The 21,734-nt window shown below is 40.5% G+C and overlaps 1 protein-coding gene across 1 annotated transcript; it reads left to right on the forward strand.

Moving 5' to 3' along the window:
- Positions 1–832: 832 nt before the first annotated feature.
- LOC139936251 (ATP-binding cassette sub-family C member 10-like) lies at positions 833–21,639 on the forward strand. Its single transcript, XM_071931040.1, has 19 exons — positions 833–964; positions 2,431–4,065; positions 4,768–4,871; positions 5,872–6,099; positions 6,678–6,834; positions 7,524–7,717; positions 8,605–8,856; positions 9,360–9,458; positions 9,981–10,170; positions 11,350–11,622; positions 12,356–12,470; positions 13,752–13,959; positions 14,645–14,860; positions 15,984–16,111; positions 17,143–17,312; positions 17,565–17,725; positions 18,330–18,583; positions 19,191–19,434; positions 20,248–21,639. The coding sequence occupies exons 2-19, from the start codon at positions 2,490–2,492 to the stop codon at positions 20,512–20,514; spliced, it is 4,836 nt and encodes a 1,611-aa protein (XP_071787141.1). The 5' UTR covers positions 833–964; positions 2,431–2,489; the 3' UTR covers positions 20,515–21,639.
- The last annotated feature ends 95 nt before the right edge of the window (positions 21,640–21,734 follow it).

Genomic DNA, 21,734 nt, shown 5'->3' on the forward strand with positions numbered 1-21,734 from the left:
ATGTTTGTGCTAAGCAGAGAGAGCAGGATACTAGTCCCAATATGTATATGGTAGTTTGGTTGGTAACCTTATTCTGGTGTGCTCGGCTACTTTTTTTTCTGTTACGCAACTCTATGAAAATGGGCCCTGCCAGATGTGGTTGTCATGCGACCTCTCGTGCCCACAGCTCGGTCAGGCCGGGTTCGTACATCAATATTCACGGCATTGTGGCTTTTGCCATTATGGTAGGAGATTCTGTGCCCCTGAGATTCTGTGGTTGCGTTCGTTTAGCTCCCAGGTCAACCCCCCGGTGTGTGGCGTGTTTTTGTTTCCAGGACAAACGTGTGCAGATAATTACCCACGTTCGTCCTGGAAAAAAACCCGCCACACACCGGGGTTGACCTAGGGAAGCTAAACGAACGCACCCTGTGTGTCCCCTATCCAACGAAATAGACATTTCTTCTATAGCGCCCTCTTTTGAATCAAGTTCCTTTTCAGCCCACTAAAGTGCATACAATACCCAACTTCTGTGAAAATTTGACAAAGTCATCGAAGTTGTGCGAAAATAATGAACGAAAAACATCCTCAAGCTTGTTGCATGCACAATGCTGAAGTAGTTTTATTATTTGAGTGAGAAATTACCCCTTATTTCATACTTTCAGAGGGAGACGTTTATCACAATGTTTTATAATACCAAAAGCTCTAGCTCTCCGTAATTAACAAAAACAACAGTGTCAAGTGCCTTTAAATACAAAGCAGTGTGTCTACTACGGTATGATGTCGGCAATGTCAAAACCTGGTATAAAGGCTTGAATAGTAGATGGGACAATAATGTACGGCGCCCCGCCCCCCCCCCCCACACCCCACGGACATGGATCGGTATCTGACTACAGAGGGCGCTGCTTCACAATGAGAGACGAGAAGCTGTCACCCAGCAGCAGGGTGATAATCTAGACGGAAGTACGGACGTTTTCTATAAATAAAGGTAAAGTTACGTAAGCCTAGCTCCTACTTTTCATGACAGAGCTTGGGATGCTACAGGTGTATCTCCTGTAGATTTTTGAGTGTAAATATAAATGTTTGAAAGATTTTACTGAACTGAAGTCATCTGATTCTGAACTCAAACAACAACACCACCAACAAAAAACATACAAACAAAGTCAAAGGGGCGCATTTGACATTTCTTGCCATATTTGATACGGATTTTATTTAGCCATTTGCAACCATCTGCTTTGGTTGTCTGATTGTCCGTGACGTGACCATTCAAAACGCAGGGATTCCCGCCCAACTACAAACCAGCTTTCCCCCTTGTGTCACTGCATGCCCTTTGTTGGGTGCATGTCTTATTTTGTATGTTGTTATTTTTTGGGCCGTGTGAATTGCAGAGATGCCAAGTCCAGAGGCCAGCTATGCGAGAGATTTTTCAAACCCCCCCCCCCCCCCGGAAAAAATTGGCAGTTTTAGAAGGCCTTTCAAAATCGCCGCCCAACTTTTTATTTTATTTTAATAAAATTAAAAATATGTATGCAGAAATGGACAAAAAAGTGTTCCAAAATGCATCAAAAACCTCTTCAGAGTAATTAAAACTCACATGAAGTACACAGGAGATGTTAATGGTTAATGTGGAGGTATGATTGTGTCAGATTATTTCCTTCCAAAATAAAAAAAAATCTACTAAAAATGATGTCCAAAATCCTCCGCTCACTTCTTCTGCCTGTTGTGTAATCGTTAGTGGAGCGCATTTAACGAATTTGCTAAACGAATCAGGAAAAGCTTGTGCGCAATAAGCGTTGTGCGCTCTGCCGAATTTTAGCTGAACCTGCTGGGAGAGCAAAAGCGAATGCAATCTGCAAATTTGCGCTCTGTTTGTACGGCAGCTCAAGTTGATGATTCTGATAAACTGCGTGCAATCTGAAGTTTGTGCAAACATTGTAGATTGCGTTTTTTGTACACACGAGCGCGATTTGGCAATGCATTGTCGTAAATTTTTTATTGTTTTCCCGGTCTGGCCCCAATGCGTGACAAAATGGTTGCTGTGCATGTGAGCGTGAGACAGAGCCCAAATGCGTGAGTCTCACGCCTAATGCGTGAGACTTGGTAGGTCTGGAATTGTGTTGTGCGGCAGGAGATGGAAAATTTTCTGCGCGTCACCACCAATTTATCTGCCCTTAATTAACTCCAAAACCACTGAATTTTTTCTTACCTGAGAAGAAGGGTGACCGCACAATACATCCAGAAAAAAGGTCAGAAATTGGTGGCGAGGTCGTAACATTTTTCCTGACGATCTCTCTAAGAGAGACTAGCGTAGATTGAAATCTGACCTATGAGAACTGTTCCTCTCTTTGTTTTGAGTGGAAGCCATGCTTTATTTTATTGAGGAAACCATCAATCTGTTCTAAAGATCTGTTAACAACTTCTGATTGTACGTCATTCTGTTTTTCTTTCTTTAAGGTGAATGGCAACATTGACAACCAATTGGAACTCTTTTATTGAAAAGAAAACATTCCACCATGGCTTCTTCAGATGATGACAGCCTCCTGAGGGAGTTCTGCGGACCGCCTAACAATGATTCGGTCATCTGGCCACACAGCAAGTATGGCTATTGCAAGGAGCTCCTTGTCTTTGGTTTGACGAGTCACGTAATGCTTGCAGTCACCAGTGGTCTCTACATTGGATACATCCAAAACACTGAACACCAGAACCTAAAGAAATCCCGAGCTCTTAAGTCCAGACAGATTGTGTCTTTTTTAACCAGTCTCATTCCCGTAATACAAATCATATGGAGCTTGTTCAACACACAGAAGTTAACACCGGTGGAGTATTTAACGTACAGTTGCACTTTCTTAGCCTGGGTGGTTCACACAGTGTATCTTGTCAAGCTGCGTAGGGCTGGGATCAAACACATACGCGGCCATGTCCCAGTTCTCTTAATGTGGCCATTGACACTGCTTGCAACAGTTGTTAAGGTGGTTGAAGTTGTTGAGACACTCCAGCATGAAGACACATCAAACTTACAAGAGATAGATAAGATTTTGTCATTTGTAGGAATTGCTCTGCAGTTGCTGTACTTTCTGACAGTTTTACCATCCCCGAGGCATGCCAGGGCCAACTATGAGAAAGGTCAAGGGAGACGCATCTTTCCCAGCATCAACGATGATGATGCAGATGAGGAATCTCCTCTTATTAGGAGAAGCAGGTCATACTCAAGGGATAGGTACGGTGCCCTTGTAGAGCTAGGCGTCGCTGAGGAACATGCAAACATCTTCTCCAAGATGGTTTTGTCGTGGATACAGCCCTTGATGAAACGTGGGGCTCGGGGTGATCTAAGGACGGCTGATGATGTCTTCAGGTTACCCTGGGAATTGCAAACGAGAAATGTTGAAGAATCTTTCAGTGAAGTCTACTTCAAAGGAAGCTCGGCCTACAGTGTCACCGATTACAACACTTCCTACGCTAGCACTCCCCAGGGGAATGTGAACATGCCCCCTGATTCTCTCTTCTCTAATGAGCCGCTTCATGGAGTGAACAGTTACAGCAGTGACTTTGAAGATACAATCACCCATGAAATCAGAAGCCCACAATCATCTACATGTAAGTCTCAGAAAAAGTGTACTCTTCTAGGAGCACTTCTTGGAGTTTTCGGAGTACGCTACTTTGCTCTCGGAGTCGTTAAATTTGTGTATGATCTCTTGAGTTTTTCTGGACCCCTTCTTTTGAATGCTCTTGTTTCTTTCATGGAAAACAAACACAACGAGCCAGTGTTGAATGGTTGGTTGTATGCCGGAGGTCTCTGCTTGTCATCCTTCATTGTGTCTTTCATGTCAATCCACTACAACTACCAGATCTTCAAGATCTTGATTCGTATGCGGGCAGCCATTGTCACGATGACGTACCGTAAAGCATTGGTGGTCAGTAGCACCACGCTATCGAGATTCACGACTGGGGAGATCGTCAACTTTATGAGTGTGGACTCTGAACGAATCATAAACATCTGCCAGAGCTTTCATGAGTTGTGGAGTCTGCCAGTGAAGATTGGTGTGGCGTTGTTTCTCCTGTATCAACAGCTTGGACTGGCCTTCCTTACAGGTAGGTTTAACAATTGAATAAAAACCAAAGATGTGCTACAATGGAGCAGCAGTGTTGGAACTAAAGGCAAAGTCATATTCCCCAATGAAGATTCAGCCATAATACACCAAAAATTAAAGGGAATGTGGCCTTGATGCACCTGTTTGTAATGCATCCTGGTACTGGTGGGGGACATGCTTGGAGATGTAAAATTGGCCTGGCCATGTCCAATACCTGCCCAGGTGCAGGGACTTGCTTTTTTAAATCTGTGGCTAAAATACCCTGGAATCAGAATGCAGGATACTATTTCACAACTCCTGCACATCCCAGACCTCAGCATGCAGAGTATTTATCACAGCCCCAACAAGTGGGGTTTGCATCAATTTGTACAACCTTATGCAAAGTCAACCTTTCACAGTCTTGGCAAAGTCTCTGCTATTGTCTCGGTGTAGCGGTATAAATCTGGATTTTCCTTTTTGCCTGGCTTTGCCTCAAGAAATGGAATAGTCTTGATTGCACTTTGTGATAATATTCTGCGACAATGTACTCGCCTGCATGCATCCAATATTTGTGATTATTATTATTTAAAACTGAGTAAGTTTTAAATATAAAACATGGGGGTCTGTTTGAGGACAAAATTGTGGAATGTCATTAATTGTTGCTTTGTAGTTGAACTTTGTCCTCAACGTGTTTAATATTTCTGTTGTTGTCTTCTTTTCTAAGGTGTTGCTTTTACCCTGCTATTGGTTCTTATGACAAAATGGCTGACGGTTAAAATACAGAAATACTTTGAAGATTTGATGCAGCACAAGGATGGTCGAATAAAGGTAAACAAAATATGAAAAATCTAGGTCTAAATTGAGTGAAGTTCAAGTAATTGGGACCAAAATTAATAGAAATGCTAACAGCATTCGGCAAATGTTTTTGCTAACTTGAGCAGAGAAGTTTACTTTTAAACTGTGTGTATTTAACAAATAAGCAAACAAAGTATGTTGCCATCATGTACTATGGATTTGCATTGTTAAATCAGTCCCTTGCTTTAAAGTAAGAAGTGGAAGGATTAAGCATGCCTTTTTCAGATGCTACGATCGTGACAGCGCTATGAAGCCCAAATTGGGCTGTTAACCAGCTCTTTGAAATAAGGTCTTGACTCTCATCGACTCCCATTACCCAAGTCTTGGGCTTGGGTGCCCCAACTGTCTTCCAAATCTTATGATGGACACGCCCTTTTCTGATGTAATTCCAGACCATGACCAATTTTCATAGAGCTGCTTAAGCAGGAAAAAGTGCTTAAAAGTTTCTGCTGAGCAAAAATGAGTATGATACCATTTGCAGATGGTACATGTGAATGGTAGGCCTACATTAGCTGCCGTCGATTTCACCAAACTCTTCCTAACTTGGGATTAATCTTAGGACTTAGGACGAGTTCAGTTCCGTATCGAAGACATTTGGATGCATTGAACCCATCTTAAGTTAGGACGAGTTACTCGTCCTAATTTCGAGAATGGATTAATCCTAGCGTTTCGTGAAATTCGGCTGCTGGTAACCTTATTCTGGTAAGCATAACTTTGTTGGGCTTAGCTACTTTTTTGTGCCTAAGTAGCTCTATAACATTGGGTCCTGGCCCTAATTTAATGAACTGCTTTAGCAGCAAATATTGCTTAGATATTTTCTGCTGAGCAAAATTAAGCAGAATACCAGTTATAAATGGTACATGAGGAATGCTATTTTGGCTGGTAACCTTATTCTGGTAAGAATATTTTTATTGTGCTTAACTACTTTTGTGCTTAAGCAGCTACAATGTGTCCTGATTGTTTCATTCTACAGGCCATGAATGAGGTCCTGTATGGCATCCGAGTGATCAAATTTTACGCTTGGGAGAAACATTTTACTCGCAAGATCAAACAGCTGAGAGATCTAGAGCTTGGCAGTTTGAAAGGAATCAAGTACCTTGATGCTTTGTGTGTGTACTTCTGGGCCACAACACCGGTACTCATCTCGATCCTATCTTTCACTACATATTCTCTCCTCGGAAACCAGTTGACTGCTGCAAAGGTATGTGTTTTTTTTTCCCAATAGTAAAGCAGTTGCCTGTTTATGTTTACACCACAGCATATGGTGTGTTGGCAAGACATACTTACTGCCAAACATGCAAAGAAACTCAAATGCCAGTTTATAGGACTGCAGATGTGTGTTGCATAAAAGGAAAGGCAAAGCTTGTAAAGGAACCGAGGCCACTGTACTGGAAGAGCTGTGTTTCAAGTTTATGACAAGCACCATGTCTTAAAGACAAGCACCATATGTCTTTAAGACAAGCACCATATCTGTCTTATACAATGTAGACCCCTTGCATAACCTGAAACGCACCAAGGATGCTGAGGTCACTTGTACGTTTTTACACAGACAGAACAGCTATCATCCAATAATTTGCCTTCTTTGGCCACATTTAGGACGCTAAATTTTTGACCTCAGTGAGATGGATTTTTTAGAGTGTGTATGTCACTTGCAAGGGATCGGTTGTAATTGGTTTGTCGCTATTTGGGTTGAAATGGGTGAAGGGAAACAAATAAAAATTTCTCAACACAAATGTATTTGCATTCTTGATACATTTGCAAACTGTTTTCTCCTTCCAGATTTTCACAAGTTTGGCCTTGTTCAACATGCTGATTGGTCCTTTAAACAGCTTTCCATGGGTACTGAATGGTGTCATCCAAGCGTGGGTTTCCCTCAAGAGGGTACAGAGATTTCTGGAACTACAGGAGTTAAACGTTTCAAAGTACTATACCCCAGGTAGGTTCTAGCCCCGGTACATTAGGTCCTAGCCCAGGTAGGTCCTATTCATGGCAGATTCTAGCCCAGGTAGTAGGTCCTACCCCTGGTAGGTTCTAGCCCTGGGAGGTCTTACCTGTGGCAGTTTCTAGTCCAGGTAGGCCCTACCCCGGTAGGTTCTAGGCCAGGTAGGTCCTATCCAAGGCAGATTCTAGCCCAGAAAGTAGTTCCTACCCCTGGTATGTTCTAGCCTGAGGTAGGTCCTACCCCCTGTAGGTTACAGCCCAGGAAGGTCCAACCCCTGGTAGGTTCTAGCCCTGGTAGATCCTACCCCCTGTAGGTTCTAGCCAAGGTAGGTCATACCCCATTTAGGTTCTAGCCCTGGTAGGTCATACCCCATGTAGATTCTAGCCTGAGGTAGGTCCTACCCCCTGTAGGTTCTAGTCCAGGAAGGTCCAACCCCTGGCAGGTTCTAGCCCAGGTAGGTCCTTCCCCCTGTAGGTTCTAGCCCAGGTAGGTAATACCCCCTGTAGGTTCTAGCCTAGGTAGGTCCTACCCCCTGTAGGTTCTAGCCAAGGTAGGTAATACCCTTGGCAGGTTCTAGCCCAGGTAGGTCCTATCCCTGGTAGGTTCTAGCCAGGTAGGTACAGCAAATATTTTGGTGTAAGCTAAAAAATTATAAACTGTGTATGTTTGTACAACCCTTTCAGACGACGCGATGGATCCAAACTGCTACCTTGAAATCAAACATGGCAGCTTTCAGTGGGAGCGGCCATTAAAGAAGAATACATCTAAAGATGGAGGGTCATCTCGGGACGATGAGGAGGAGGATAAACAACGTGGGGAGGATGAGAAAGAGACGGGGACCCTGAGGCTCTCTAATTTGAATCTACGAGTTGGCAGGGTAAGTGTGCTGTAATTTATTGAAGTAGGAGTTTAGTCTATCATTGGTTTTTACCTTTACACTGATGTGTATTAAGCACTGTGTACTCGGTATTTTGTTGAGTTCTACAAAACAAGCCACAGGCAAATCAACCTTTACATTGCTAGAACTTTGTTGTACTACTAGACCACCGAGCTAGCCCGGTGGCCAGAGGAATTTTGAATCTTACTTGTTAACAACAGGTTCTTCAACAATTTAGTAGATGTTTATTCTAAGGTTCACAAGAAATCTGTGTTGACAGTCACATTTGAAGATTTATCCTGAAGACAAGCAGAGTATCCCAGTTGAAATTTTGAGAGCACCATCATGAACCCTGTTATTCTCACAAAAGTCACTTCTTTCTCAAAGAGATACATTTCACACAATTGTTACTTGGTAGCTAGTTGTCTCAAAGTTAAAATTATACGATCTATGTTTGTATACACAACTCCCAAGAGAAATGTGCATGTATTTCTATCATCTTGTCATATAAAAAGCATCTGGAGGCCAATGTTCAAAATCCGGTTCTAGTAAAGTTTTCTTTGCTCAACCTAAAATTGAATTAAAATGTACCAAACCAATTTCCTTTTTGGTTTATTACTTGATATTTGAAATGAATACTCAAATCCCCTTAAGGTGATCCTAGTACTGCTGCTTACCAGGTTGTATGGTAGACTTTGGTGTGAATCCTAGTTGAACGGCAACAAGGGTTAACTGGCACCGCCTAAACAAAATTTTATTGACAAAATAGGAAGACTGTCAACATTAGGGCTAGATGGCTCAGTCCATAGAGCACTGGCTCTATGTTTACCCCAAAAAGCATTTGGAAAATGAAATCTCTCAGTATATTCATTGAATAACCTCCACAGGGTCAGTTGGTTGGAGTCATAGGTTGTGTTGGATCCGGCAAAAGCTCTCTTCTTGCTGCCATCATGGCAGAGATGACCAAGTCTGGTGGCTTCATCAGTGTCTCAAATCTTGGCGATGGTTTTGGTCTGGCGCCTCAAGAGGCTTGGATACAACATGCTACACTGAGGGAGAACATCATGTTTGGGGTGGAGTACATACCAAGACGCTACAGGGCTGTCATGCAAGCATGTGCGCTTCTGGAAGATATCAAGGTGAACAATGAGAATCCAAGATAGTTATCGCTAAATTGCTTAGGAATTTGTTCAGTTAAAAATATTTAAAAAAACTTGAGTTTTTGAATTATGAAACCCATTTATGTGTCACCTTGCAAGGGTGCTGCGGCTCATTCAGCAGCAGCTGCAAGAAACACTGGGGGCAAACCTCTTCTCTTAGTAATAAGCGAACTGGGTTCGTCATCTAGTTTACAAAACACATTGAACCAATGGCTTCATGTTTTATCTGAAGGGTGGGGCAACAACGGTCAAGACAAGGCAAGAGCTGAACTCAAATCCAATTTCTGCCAATTAGGAACGCAAAAGCTTGAGTCCAGTGCGCTTAACCACTCAACCGCGTCACCATATTTGAGAGGCCACATAGTGCAATTAATTTTCAACATTGTGGTTGTGGTTGTCTAAGTATCCCAGCAGGGTGGGGTTGGTAGGGCAAGAATGTTTAAAACTGTTTCTGAATAATGAGATGCATTCTTTTTTCACAGATTTTACCTGCTGGAGACCAAACGGAGATCGGTGAAAATGGAGTGACACTCAGTGGAGGGCAGAAGGCAAGAGTTGCTCTAGCTAGAGCAGTATATCAGGTAAAGGAGTCGAAGCCTATTCATAGGAAATCCCCAAATCCACATTTGAACTGTACTGTCAGAAAACCTTTACTAGAGCTGAAGTTATCAAAAGAAGAATTGAGTTAGTGGCAATTCAATGAGGGGCTCCAAGATCAAATTCACTTTACATTTATAGTTGGGCAGATAACATTTGTGTAATCTTTCTAAGCTCCCTGGGAGTAAACAGCCCCGAGCTGTCGTGGCGCTCAGAAGGTTTTCTCAAACTCAATCTAATCCTCAACCCTCGCAGGTACCCATTTTATATGTGAAGCGAAGCAATTATAGTGAAGTGTTTTGTTCAAGGACACAAGTGTCACGACCGAGATTTAAATCGACACCCCTATGACTAAATCTGACATTCTAATCATTCCAGAAATTCTCCCAAGAGGTTGAGATTGTTTCAGGAAAATCTTGTGACAATGATTAGTATTTTAAGGCCCTTTTAGGGGCCCTGAAAGCTGCATAAAGAATACACATTATTATGATTGCTTTTGATTTCAGGACAAAGATGTCTACCTGATGGATGACCCTCTGGCTGCAGTCGATGCACACGTGGGCGCACACATATTTTCCAAATGTATCATGGGACTGCTTCAAAACAAGACCAGAATCCTTTGCACGCACCACACCAAGTACCTTCAGGAGGCAGACTTGGTTGTGGTGATGGAGCATGGAGAAATAACCAATGCTGGTAAGGATGGGTCGTACCCTGCCTCGGGGCAGTTGGAGTAACAGTAATGATACTAGGGTAATAATAAAGGGGCATAGAATCTCCAATACAATATGTCAGCAATTATGGCGGCCTAACCATCTCTCGTAATCCTTAATTCTGCAGAAAGTACCATGAAAGTAAACATAATTTTTTCCATTAATCTGATGAACAAATTTGAAAATCTCCATGATTATGGAGACTTTGATTATGTGGAATGTGATTTTTAAAATCTCTGTGATTGCAAGCTGTTGGCAAGTGTTGGCAGCTCCAAAAGGCCTGCAACCAGGGATTACATAATAACTACCAGAAAATATGAGATTTTGAGCATGGATTCCATTACCCTCTTTCCCAGTTTGTAAAGAGAAAAGAACAATTTGCATGGTGGGAGATGTGTGTACACCAAGTGGGGTTTACCAAATTTCCGTTTGTTTGGCCATAAAAGTTGTCAAATGCATACATGTTTTTCCACATCAACTTGTTAAAAATATAAACTATTGTTTTTTACTGAGCACTATTGACCCATTTCACCCGACGTCATCATCAGAATAATCTTGGATGCGCCATTTTGGTGGTCAATGTCAATGTGTGTTATTCAGTGAAGTGCGCATTTCTAGGTGACGCGGCGTTTACACTTAAGCCTATTGAACACCAACATGGTGAGCAGGGCATCAGTCGTCGCGCGTGCAAGGGTCAAAATACACAAATAAGCTTGGGCGATATCACGATATTATCGAATATCGCGATATTAATTTGGACACGATTTCGATATCGGATGGATTTGGTTTTAATCGAAATATCGATATATCGCGATATATCGCGATATATCGCGATAATCGCGATATATCGAGATAATCGCGATATATCGATATATCGATTAAATATCGCGATGTATTTGCTAGCTGAGACATGTTGCACCCCATAGGTTTGGAGTAAAACCAGAAGAATAGGTCATTAGAACACCTCTCTTATGCTAGGACTGTCTCTTCTACAACTTTCACTGGGAGTTTGAAGACTGATGATGTCAAATTTCATTAATCGCGATTATATCGAATATCGCGATATATTGTCGGCGATATATCGTGAATAAAATAAATCGATATTGCCCAAGCTTATACACAAACTGACTATACATCTATCTTCATTTATTTGAATGTTCAGGACATCCATCAGTGATCTTAAAGAACAAAGAACTCATGACGACATTACAGTATGAGGATTCCGAGAAAGATGAATCTGCTGAAATAGACCAACCCATGAGAGACAAGAAGGAGGCAGAAGCTCTGGCCGGGGAGGAAGGAGAGGACGGGAAACTGGTGCAAGAGGAAGAGAAGGATGTGGGCGTGGTCAAACTGCATGTGTATAAGGCGTATTGGAATGCCATAGGATGTATACTGGCATCCAGTGTTCTTGTAGCTTTGTTCCTTATGCAAGGTATGAATGCATTCTCATATGTCATCTCATAATCTTAGTATGCAGACAAAGAATTTGATTTTTTTTTTATTTTGTATGTTTTTCAAACCCACAATTGAGATGAAAAGTGAAATCAATTTTCATTGAGTCTTGGGGTTTAGTTTTTTTGACAATGAATTTTTAAAGAAATTTGTCGAACTTTTTTTGGGGTATTCTTGGCTGGGAAGTCTCAGTATTGTTCTCAGAAATGTTTATGATTAATTGCCATCAATGTTAGTAACTCCCAATAAAGCACCGGCACTACAGTTCACTCCGGAGAGGCTGTTTATCCACAGAGCAGTCAACTGAAAAATATCACACTTACAACTCCTTACTGGCACTGGCAGTTTTAGGATCGGTGCTCCCACAAAACACGCAGCAGTTGCTGGGAGTCAACTAAAACTTGTCAACCCTTTGCAATTAACACAGCTGTAAAAACTTCCTGTCCCGGGCACTCTCTATTGAAAATCGTCGGTCTTACAAGGGTTGGCATTTAAGGTTAACAGGGTACAATATCACAAAGAGCTAAGATTGATCTTAAGCTTTGCTTAACTTGAGATTGTTGAGGAAATTGTGATATCACACTACAAGTCATGATAATATTATCGGCAAGTCAACTTAATATAAATCTTGGTTGTTAGTGAAAAGGATCCCAGCTTCATTGATAGCATACTTTTCTTGTAACAACATTTGACAATTTTTTCTTGCTGACCAGCCTCCAGGAATATGACAGACTGGTGGTTATCCTACTGGGTTACTTACTCCCATAGTCAAGTATCCATCAATTCCAGTATGAGCAACAACCTCCTGATAGAAACTCTACAGAGTAGGTGAGCTATAAGACCATGTCACCTTAACAAAAATACATTACACCAGCCCCCGATTTCACGAAGCGCTGCGACGCGTCGCAAGTGCAAGTTGCGACTGGTTACACGTCGTAAGTTGCGAACTCGTCGCAGCCGCTACGTGTCTTAAAGGTCTGCGACGCATCGCAAAACCCTGCGATGCGTCGCTACTTGCGATGAGTTTCGTGAAATCGGGGGCAGGGCAGACAAGATATGAGAAGTGTTGTATATTAGATCATAACTTCCATTTAATATCAATTCATAATATCATTTGGGTTGATCCCTCTGCTGCCCCTTCCCAGGGCCCAATTTGCTTAGCATGAAATTTCATCCTTGATAAAAACAGGATTACCAACCAAAATTTCCATTTCTTTCATGTTGCTTGTTACTGGTATTCAGCTGTTGTTTGCTTGTCCTAAAAATCAAGTGGAAAATTGGTTGGTAATCCTGTATTTATCAAGGGAGAAATTTCATGCTAAGCAAATTATTTTGCTTAGCAGCGCTATGAAATTGGGCCCAGGTTGTATCATAAACTTGGGCATGATCCCTGGCTAAACAGCAGTTACAGGTTAATGTAAGGGGCTTCTGACTGGCACCCCTGAACAAAGATATTGACTGCCAACATTAGGGCTAGATAGCTCAGTTGGTGGAGCGCTGGCGTTAAAGTGCCGCTCATTTAACTTACTTCTTCATTCAACCCAAACTGTTTTAAATTTACCCAGTTAGTTTCCTTTATTTGTTGTTACCAAAATATCAACACAAACAACAGTCAGATGACATGTATTTTTTTGTCTTCTTATCAATGTAAACTTTTGTAACGATGTCTCAGTTCAAAAATAATATTTTTGACATGAGGTTAAATTGAACCAAATTGTTTTATACTGTATTTCATCTTAAAAAATAAAATAAAAATATCTGATTGTTGTTGTTTTTGTTTAGCCGATATACACAAGTGCCCGTAGGAAGTCCATGGTATGTGCGCTGTTTTAAACTAGTGATATTGTGATTCACATTGATCATGAGCAAAGAGTAGTTCTTTTAGTGTTGCATTTTCCTTGTTCATTTTAGAAAATAATTATGAAGTGAGGAGAATTACAACACTCTCCTTGAAAGACGAGGGCAATTGCAAATTGTAACATTTGTGATCATCATTTGGTTGTGAGCACCCTCTGCTCTGCACCCTACCCTCACACACTCCAAAATATCCCTTTTGTACTAATAACTGATTCATATTTTCCATGCAATGATTCTTTTTTTTTGAAACAGAAGCAACAGTGCCGTGTTAGATCCCTCCGTGCCTTCCACCAAGATCAACCTTACAAGCGGTGACAATCTTCGGTTCTATCTTGGAATCTACGGAGGCCTTGTAGGGGCGAACAGTATCTTCACCTTGTTCAGAGCGTTCCTATTTGCTTATGGAGGTTTGTGTGCAGCTAGGACTGTACACAAAAGACTTCTGAGCAGTGTAATGAAGGTATGGTACATATCTCAGGACACTTGTGTCTTAATTCAGATGATCAGGGCCCAATTTCATGGCTCTGCTTTACCCTCCGAATTCTGCTCTTACGATCACTTTGTTCTGCATGTATTCTGTGTAAGCGCCAAATATTTGCGCTAGATGTGTAAGCAAAGACTGCCTAGTAATGTGGAGTACACATGTTCACAAGCGGAAACAATTCCCTGCTAACCCATGAAATAGATACTTGGCATAAACGCTGATTCTTTGTTACGCTAAGCAGTGTTATGAAATTTTAATGTGTTTTTAGTTTGTGTACTGAATCTCCTAATCTAGTAAAGATGGGAGATTTTCAAATGTCATTTTTTCTTACCAATCAACTCTTTGGAAAGGTCATCATAGACACGCACTCATTGGAGCGCTCCTTCTGGTCAGGCTCGGAATTACATCAAGGTAACGGAGACCATGGTCTCTATTGCCCTGGTCCTGGCATTGTTGCCCTTTCAAAAAGTTTCCCAAAGACTTAAAGATCTTTAAGTAGAAGTGCCCTTTGTCCGTAGTATTTGATCAGTTTGTTTTAATTTGCAGTCATTTTAGTATTGAAGGCACTTTTGTTTGTACACAAATATAAAATTTAGGAAAAACTTCTAGGAGCTTATGATTTGGTACTCATGATCATTATTGTTGTGTTTTACTCTACCAGGCGCCTGTTTCCTTCTTTGACGTAACACCCATCGGCCGGATCATTAATCGCTTCTCATCAGACGTGTACACCATCGATGATGGACTCCCGTTTGTCCTGAATATCTTTCTTGCGTCATTGTTCAGCACGGTGGGTGCTCTCATAGTCACCTGCTATGGATTACCATGGTTTGCACTGGTGCTGCTACCTATGGTTCTCATCTACATGTATATACAGGTAGGTCATGGTGTTTATGAAGCGATGTTTTGAGCTTTGCATGGTGTGGAAATATTAGTAATTATATACCTCATGTATAGAATCCTCTAATCTGATTGGTTAAAAATGGAGTCATGGAAATAGCTATGCCCCCTTTTTCTACCAAGATGACGTCATAGTGACTATGCCTGGGGCATAGTCAATTGACTATGCCCGCTCTAAAAAATAACGCAACTTTAATATTTAGAATGTACGACTAGCTTTCCGTGTCACGGAGCGACCTTTCTTCGCAGACGACCTTTCACGGTATAGTTAGAGTGCTGTTGATTAGAAGAATCTTTATTCGGTATATAAAAGAAATATTGACTGCTTAGTAATCGGGGAACAGTTAAAATTATATGCCCTCGGTGATGTCAAAACCAAGGCTATGCCCTCAGCTTCGCTTCAGGCATAATCATGGTTTTGACATCACCTTGGGCCTATAATTTTAACTATGCCCCTCATAGCAGTCAATATTTCCATACTATAAACTACAACCGTTTGTAAATCTCTTTTGAGGCGTGTTGGTTCTGAGAAGTGTGTATTCTGAATATGAGCAGAGTACACTGTTTAAAACGTTGAGATTACACCAGTTCCTTTCAGAGGGCAACAAACCTCCCAAAAGAGATTTGACACATGGTTGTTCCCGCAATTTTACCTTTTGAAGTTGCTTTTTATTGGTCTGTTCCATGGGTGAAGAAAAATATAGCACTTCTGTGTCCTAGATTTAGGGAAAGTATGGTATGCAGACGCAATTTATTTTGCCGCATTCCACGAGTTTGTGTGGGGGATATCTTACTTAACCCTCTCAGCAAGCTTGCAAAATAAAAACAAAAAATGATTCAAAACAGTCTTCTTCGTTTTCTTGTAATTCAGTACGATTGTTTCTTAAGGTTGCACAAACGTTGTAAAACTACTTCAAACAATGTGAATTTCAAAAGATTCTTCAAAAAGTTAAAGTAAATCTTAGGAACTTCTGTGCAATGACATAACTAAGGGGTGGGGCCACTTTCCCCCCTCTCCAAACTGATGTCCGTATCTCATGTTTGACCTTATTGCTTTGACTAAACAGCATGAGTTACAGTATTTTTTTGGATGATAATAGAACTATTACAGAAAGACGTCCCGTGAGCTGAGGAGGATTGAGAGTGTTACTATGTCTCCAATCTATGCCCACTTCTCAGAGACACTGACTGGACTATCAACCATTAGAGCATTGCGCACCGCTAATAGGTAGGAAAAATAACATCATGACTGTAATAATGTTCAGCCTTGTTATAGTAATGATAATAATTTAATGATTTACATTGCACCCATTCCATACACAACCTCATAACAATCCTGAAATAATTAAATAAACATCAACAAAGTAGCGACCTCAAAGTAAGGGCGGGTTAAACTGAAGATGATTGGCTACTCTACTCCTCTTGCATTCAATCTCTTGATGATGGCTAGAGCAAATCAGTCAAATAGTTGATAATGAAGAAAACAAGTATTCTCTAAGCTGGGCCCAATTTCATTGAGCTGCTAAGCACAAAAATTTACTTAGCATGAAATTTCTTTCTTGATAAAAACAGGATTACCAACCAAATTTACATTTGTTGCATATTAATAATAATAATAATAATAATAATAATAACTTTCGATTTATATAGCGCCTAATAACTAACACTTAATTCTCTAAGCGCTTTACATTTGTGCCCTGGTCATAGGGCCACTAACATCCCTTTTTAATGTTTCTCAGCTCCCTTGGGAGTATACAACCTGGGCAACAGTTTATATCGCTCCAAAGGCTTTTTCATTCACAATATCAACCTCTACCCTCATATTGCTTGTTACTGGTATTCAGCTGTTGTTTGCTCATCCTGAAAATCATGTGGATATTTGGTTGGTAATCCTGTTTTTATCGAGGCAGAAATTTCATGCTAAGCAAATTTGTGTGCTTAGCAGCTCTATGAAATTGGGCCCTGCATACTCTTCCTGAAAGAAGACTTACTACGTGATATACAATGTAACTATAAAGAATATGAACAGGAATTGTTGATTTCATACATTTCCTCTTTTAAAGAAGTGGGAAATAGAATGAGCTTTTGTAAACTGCTCACCAACAAAGAGGACCTGTGGTATTAATTAAAAAAATAATGACTAGCCTGACGTTTTGACCCTTGCAGAGTTTTGACCCTTGAAGGCTGAAGAAGTGCCGGATAAATGATCACCTCAATCAGTCAATAATTTCAAGTATCGTTCGTTTTTGTGTGTGACAGATTCCGACTTGAGAATGCCAGCAAGCTGGAGACCAATCAGAGAGCTCGATTCTGCAGTTTTGCTGTGACCTGCTGGTTGTCATTTTGCCTTCAGATGCTGGGTGTAGCAATCATTACAATGGTGGCCATCATAGCAGTCTTAGAACACCGCTTTGATAGCGTTAACCCAGGTATAAAGATTTCTTGTCCCATTCTCTCTCTTCTATTTGCATTGATTTATACATTTTGGTTTTTTTCCCCCGGCAAACCTCCTGATTGAAAGTCTAAGTACTTCTTTGAGTGGGGATTTGATCCCAAGGTGATTTTACCAAGAGCTGTCTCAAATCACTCAAAAACCTTTTTCGATATAACTTTAAACCCATATGTTTGGACTCTTGTAAGATTGGCATACCTGACCTTGTCAATGGTTCTTTTTTTGGCAGGACTGGTTGGGCTTGCTATCTCCTATACGCTCTCAATCAGTGCATTACTTCAGTCTTTGGTGACCACCTTTACGGATACCGAGAAGAACATGGTCAGTATGGAGAGAGCTCAGCAGTATACTGTGGATGTACCATGGGAACAACAAGAAGGAATTCGTAAGGTAAATGAAAATAAAAGTTGTGGCAAATAGCTACGGATCCACAACTGAAACATGGGATTCAAACTGCCTCTAGCTGGTCTAGTGGTGAGACATCTGCTCTAGCAATGCAAAAGTTGTGGGTTTGAATCCAAACCGAATGATTTGCCTTTGTTTTCTGGAGTTCTGAGTATACAGTGCTTTATACACACCAATGAAAGGGTAAAAATAAAGTACACAATAGTGGGGCAGTCAAGGGAAATATTTAGGGGTGCTTTGCATTTGATTATACAAGCATGGAATATGGAACACAGTCAAAATCATGAGAAAGATATTTGGCTATAACAAGCAATTTGTTTTTTTCTACCTTTGGTTTTTCAAAAGACAAATCTGTGATGTACGTTTGGCTAAATATCTTTCTTAAGACCTACTCTGACTCTGTGCCAAATATTATGCTTGTATCATCAAAGTTACAATCCCATCACCTACCTGCCAAACTACAAAACCTTAAAACACTAGCAAATGTTGAATTAGAATCAATGGACAGGAGTGGAGGACTTAATATATTAATCTGATATTTCTTTAGATGAAATGAGTTTCTCCTTATTCTTCTTTTGATTATCTTTAGGCTCCGACATCATGGCCCCAAAATGGCCAAGTATCTTTCCATAACGTCTCCTTTGCCTACCGTGCCAATCTCCCTAACGCACTGAATGGAGTGACCTTTGAACTACACCCTGCAGAGAAGCTTGGCATTGTGGGAAGGACAGGATCAGGAAAGTCATCATTGTTACTTGTGCTGTTTAGGATGGTGGAGATTCAAACCGGCCGTGTGACTATTGATGGGGTTGACACTGCACACCTGTCTTTGGAAGAACTACGGTAATGCAAAGGTTTACGATTCAAGAATGATTGCTGTGATGTACAAAGCTATACAGAAATCAGTGTTTTCACAATGCCTTACAAACAAGTACAGTGCTAAAACTGTTCATCTCATCTCAGGTTCTTCTCTAATAAGAATCACCATTTTAACACTTTAATACTTTGTTGAGCCTAGAATCCATTGGTCTCTTTTGCTGATGGACCATTTTCTGTATACGGACTCAGAGTCTGGAACCAGCTTCCACAATACATCAGAGATACCACATCACTGCATACATTCAAGACATTCCTGAAAGCTCACCTGTTTCAGGAGGTGTATCATCAATAACGTTTCTCATGTTTGTGCCCATACATCAGGACCTTAGAGCAAACGTTTGATTTTGGCGCTTTATAAATGTCTTTTGATTAATTGATTGAGACCCTCACCAAATCTTCTCAAAGATCTTGAGGTAAAATTTTCCTCCAAAAAGTTGAAAATAATCTGCAAATCCCTCTCCTAGATAGTTTGTAAAAAATGAAATCCTTATTCACTTCAACATTGGCTTTGAACTTATTTTTTATACGATCTACCTCAACCTTCTTTTCTCTTCCACCGTTTCTCCGCCAGGTCAAAGCTTGCAATCATTCCACAAGATCCATTCCTATTTTTTGGATCAGTCAGAGAAAACCTGGACCCTACAGGTCAGTTCACAGAGTCCAAGCTGTGGTCAGTCTTAAACAAATGTCATCTTAAATCAGCAGTAGAAGCTCTTGGAGGACTGGAGGCAGAGGCTGGTGAGAAAGGCAGACGTTTCTCAGCTGGCCAGAGGCAGCTAATGTGCTTAGCAAGAGCAATGCTTTCTGGAGCTAAGGTAAGTAATTATGATATACTGGATTTATAGTTTATTACCGTGATCAACATTATCAAAAAATATTGACAATCCGCTGTCATATGTTTAACTTGCTGGAGACCATGCAGGGTACCATCAAATTTTAACAAAATTACACGCAAGAAAATTTTGTGCTTGTGACCAAATAATATAAAATAAACAAGGATAAGTTACAAAGTAGTTGAGTGATTTAATTTTAGTTGATCTTTAAAGGCAGTGGACACTATTGGTAATTACTCAAAATAATTATTAGCATAAACCTTCCGTGGTAACGAGTAACGGGAAGATGTTGATAGTATAAAACATTGTGAGAAACGGCTCCCTCTGAACGTAGTTTTCGAGAAAGAAGTAATTTTCCACGAATTTGGTTTCGAGTCCTCAGATTTAGAATTTGAGGTCTCGAAATCAAGTATCTAAAAGCGCACAACTTTGTGTGACAAGGGTGTTTTTTCTTTCATAATTATCTCGCAACTTCGATGACAGATTGAGCTCAAATTTTCACAGGTTTGTTATTTTATGCCTATGTTGAGATACACCAAGTGAGAAGACTGGTGATTGTCAAATACCAGTAGTGTCCAGTGGCTTTAAAAATGGTATTGTTAATTTTCTTTTGTATTTAGTCATTCTGTTAATTTTCTACTGTAGTCAGAGATAATCTGTAAATTTTCTACTGCAGTCAGTTGTTCTGTTAAATTTGTTACTGTAGTTAGTGTTTTAGTTGATACATAAATGTGTTTTTTGTTGCATGGCACAAAATCAAAATTCACTTTGTATATTTTATCTTTCTAAATGCAGGTTTTGTGCATCGATGAAGCCACTGCTAGTGTTGACATGGAAACAGATCAGTTACTTCAACAAACCATTCGTCAAGAATTTGTAAATAGCACGGTGTTGACCATTGCACATCGTATCAATACTATCTTGGATAGTGACAGGGTGTTGGTCATGAACGGCGGCCAAGTTGCCGAGTTGGCTTCCCCTCAACTACTCCTTGAAGATCAAACTTCAATGTTTTACGGACTTGTCAACAGCGGAGCAACTTCAGCAGTTGTAAACGAGTAAAAGTATGACCCGAGACGTCCCATGCTCCTCGAGAACAGTGAAATTACATTAATTAAGAATATGACTAAAACATCTGCCATGATATTCATGTGATGTGATGCCTTAAACCTCATATTTTATGAACATATTCTTTTTATGTTCTCATTTTGTGTTATTTGCAAACCTCTATTTATCCGTTTGATGAACTAATGGACCCAGTTTTGAGTTTTGGCAGGAAGTGCCCGGGTTAGGCGTGGTGCTTTACAAATAAGTCTCTGTCAGATTTGGTTGTTTGTTGTCAATCCTTCAAAGTTCTGTCTCTGACTTTGAATTCAATCATGCATTCCCAAACCAACCATGCTTTACCATCAGGTGGCAAAGGTTCTGGTTTTCAGCTGTAAGTTTAAGCACTTTGTAGGATTTGGGTAAGGAGGCATAGGAGTGCATGAGAGGCTATTTTTCATGAACTCTTTATCATTTTTGAAAGTCGGTTTATCCAAAGGTATTTGGTGAACACCACGTTTAAGTGGAAAGATTGATTGGGTTTGGGTAGGTTCGGCAATAAATACCAACCAACCAAGTATTATTGTCTGCTATTATGGCACTTTGGCAAAGAATTATGTCTGAAATTTCAGTTCGTTTAAATATTGACAGTCACTTGCCAGTAGTATTGACAAAATAAACACATAAAATAAAAAATATAAAGAGTAAATAAAGTGAATTATAACAGAAACCAACGTGGGTTATAACATGAAGCATATGGTGTACTGTGTACATGTAAACCTTCAATGTCTACACCAAAACATGATGTGAAATGGTGCCCTCCACTTATCATCCATTGTACCTAATGCATGTATGTTTAAACATATATTCATAAATACCTCGGACAGTTTCGCTATTCCTATTGGTGGAGAGCGTCACGTGGGTGTGTATAAACCTTTGTTAATGACCAGTAAAGTGTTAAAAACATGGGCGTGACACGCGAACTTGCACCTGTGCTTATAAGACAGTTTCTTCATTCCTTCATCCACATCACGCAATACGCGCACAGCATTCCCTTATAATGAGTTGTTTGCCCGAGGGCGGCGGAGGGCTTTACTATTTCATAGCTGGAGGGGTGTTGTGTTGAAAGAAATCATTGAACAATTATAGTTTTTGCTTTTATTTTACTTTTTGACCAAAAAGTGTTGATGCTTTTGACCGAAAAGGTATTTATGAATGGGAATCAAAGTGTGTTGAAT

The sequence above is a fragment of the Asterias amurensis genome, chromosome 1 (assembly GCF_032118995.1).
Source record: "Asterias amurensis chromosome 1, ASM3211899v1".
Lineage (NCBI taxonomy): Eukaryota > Metazoa > Echinodermata > Asteroidea > Forcipulatida > Asteriidae > Asterias > Asterias amurensis.

Bases quoted from the DNA above. Each gene is read 5' to 3' on its own strand.
- LOC139936251 (XM_071931040.1), top strand. From the start codon at position 2,490: ATGGCTTCTTCAGATGATGACAGCCTCCTGAGGGAGTTCTGCGGACCG. The intron at 6,100-6,677 runs GTATGTGTTTTT...TTCTCCTTCCAG, and splicing joins ACCAGTTGACTGCTGCAAAG to ATTTTCACAAGTTTGGCCTT. The intron at 13,960-14,644 runs GTATGGTACATA...TTACTCTACCAG, and splicing joins TTCTGAGCAGTGTAATGAAG to GCGCCTGTTTCCTTCTTTGA.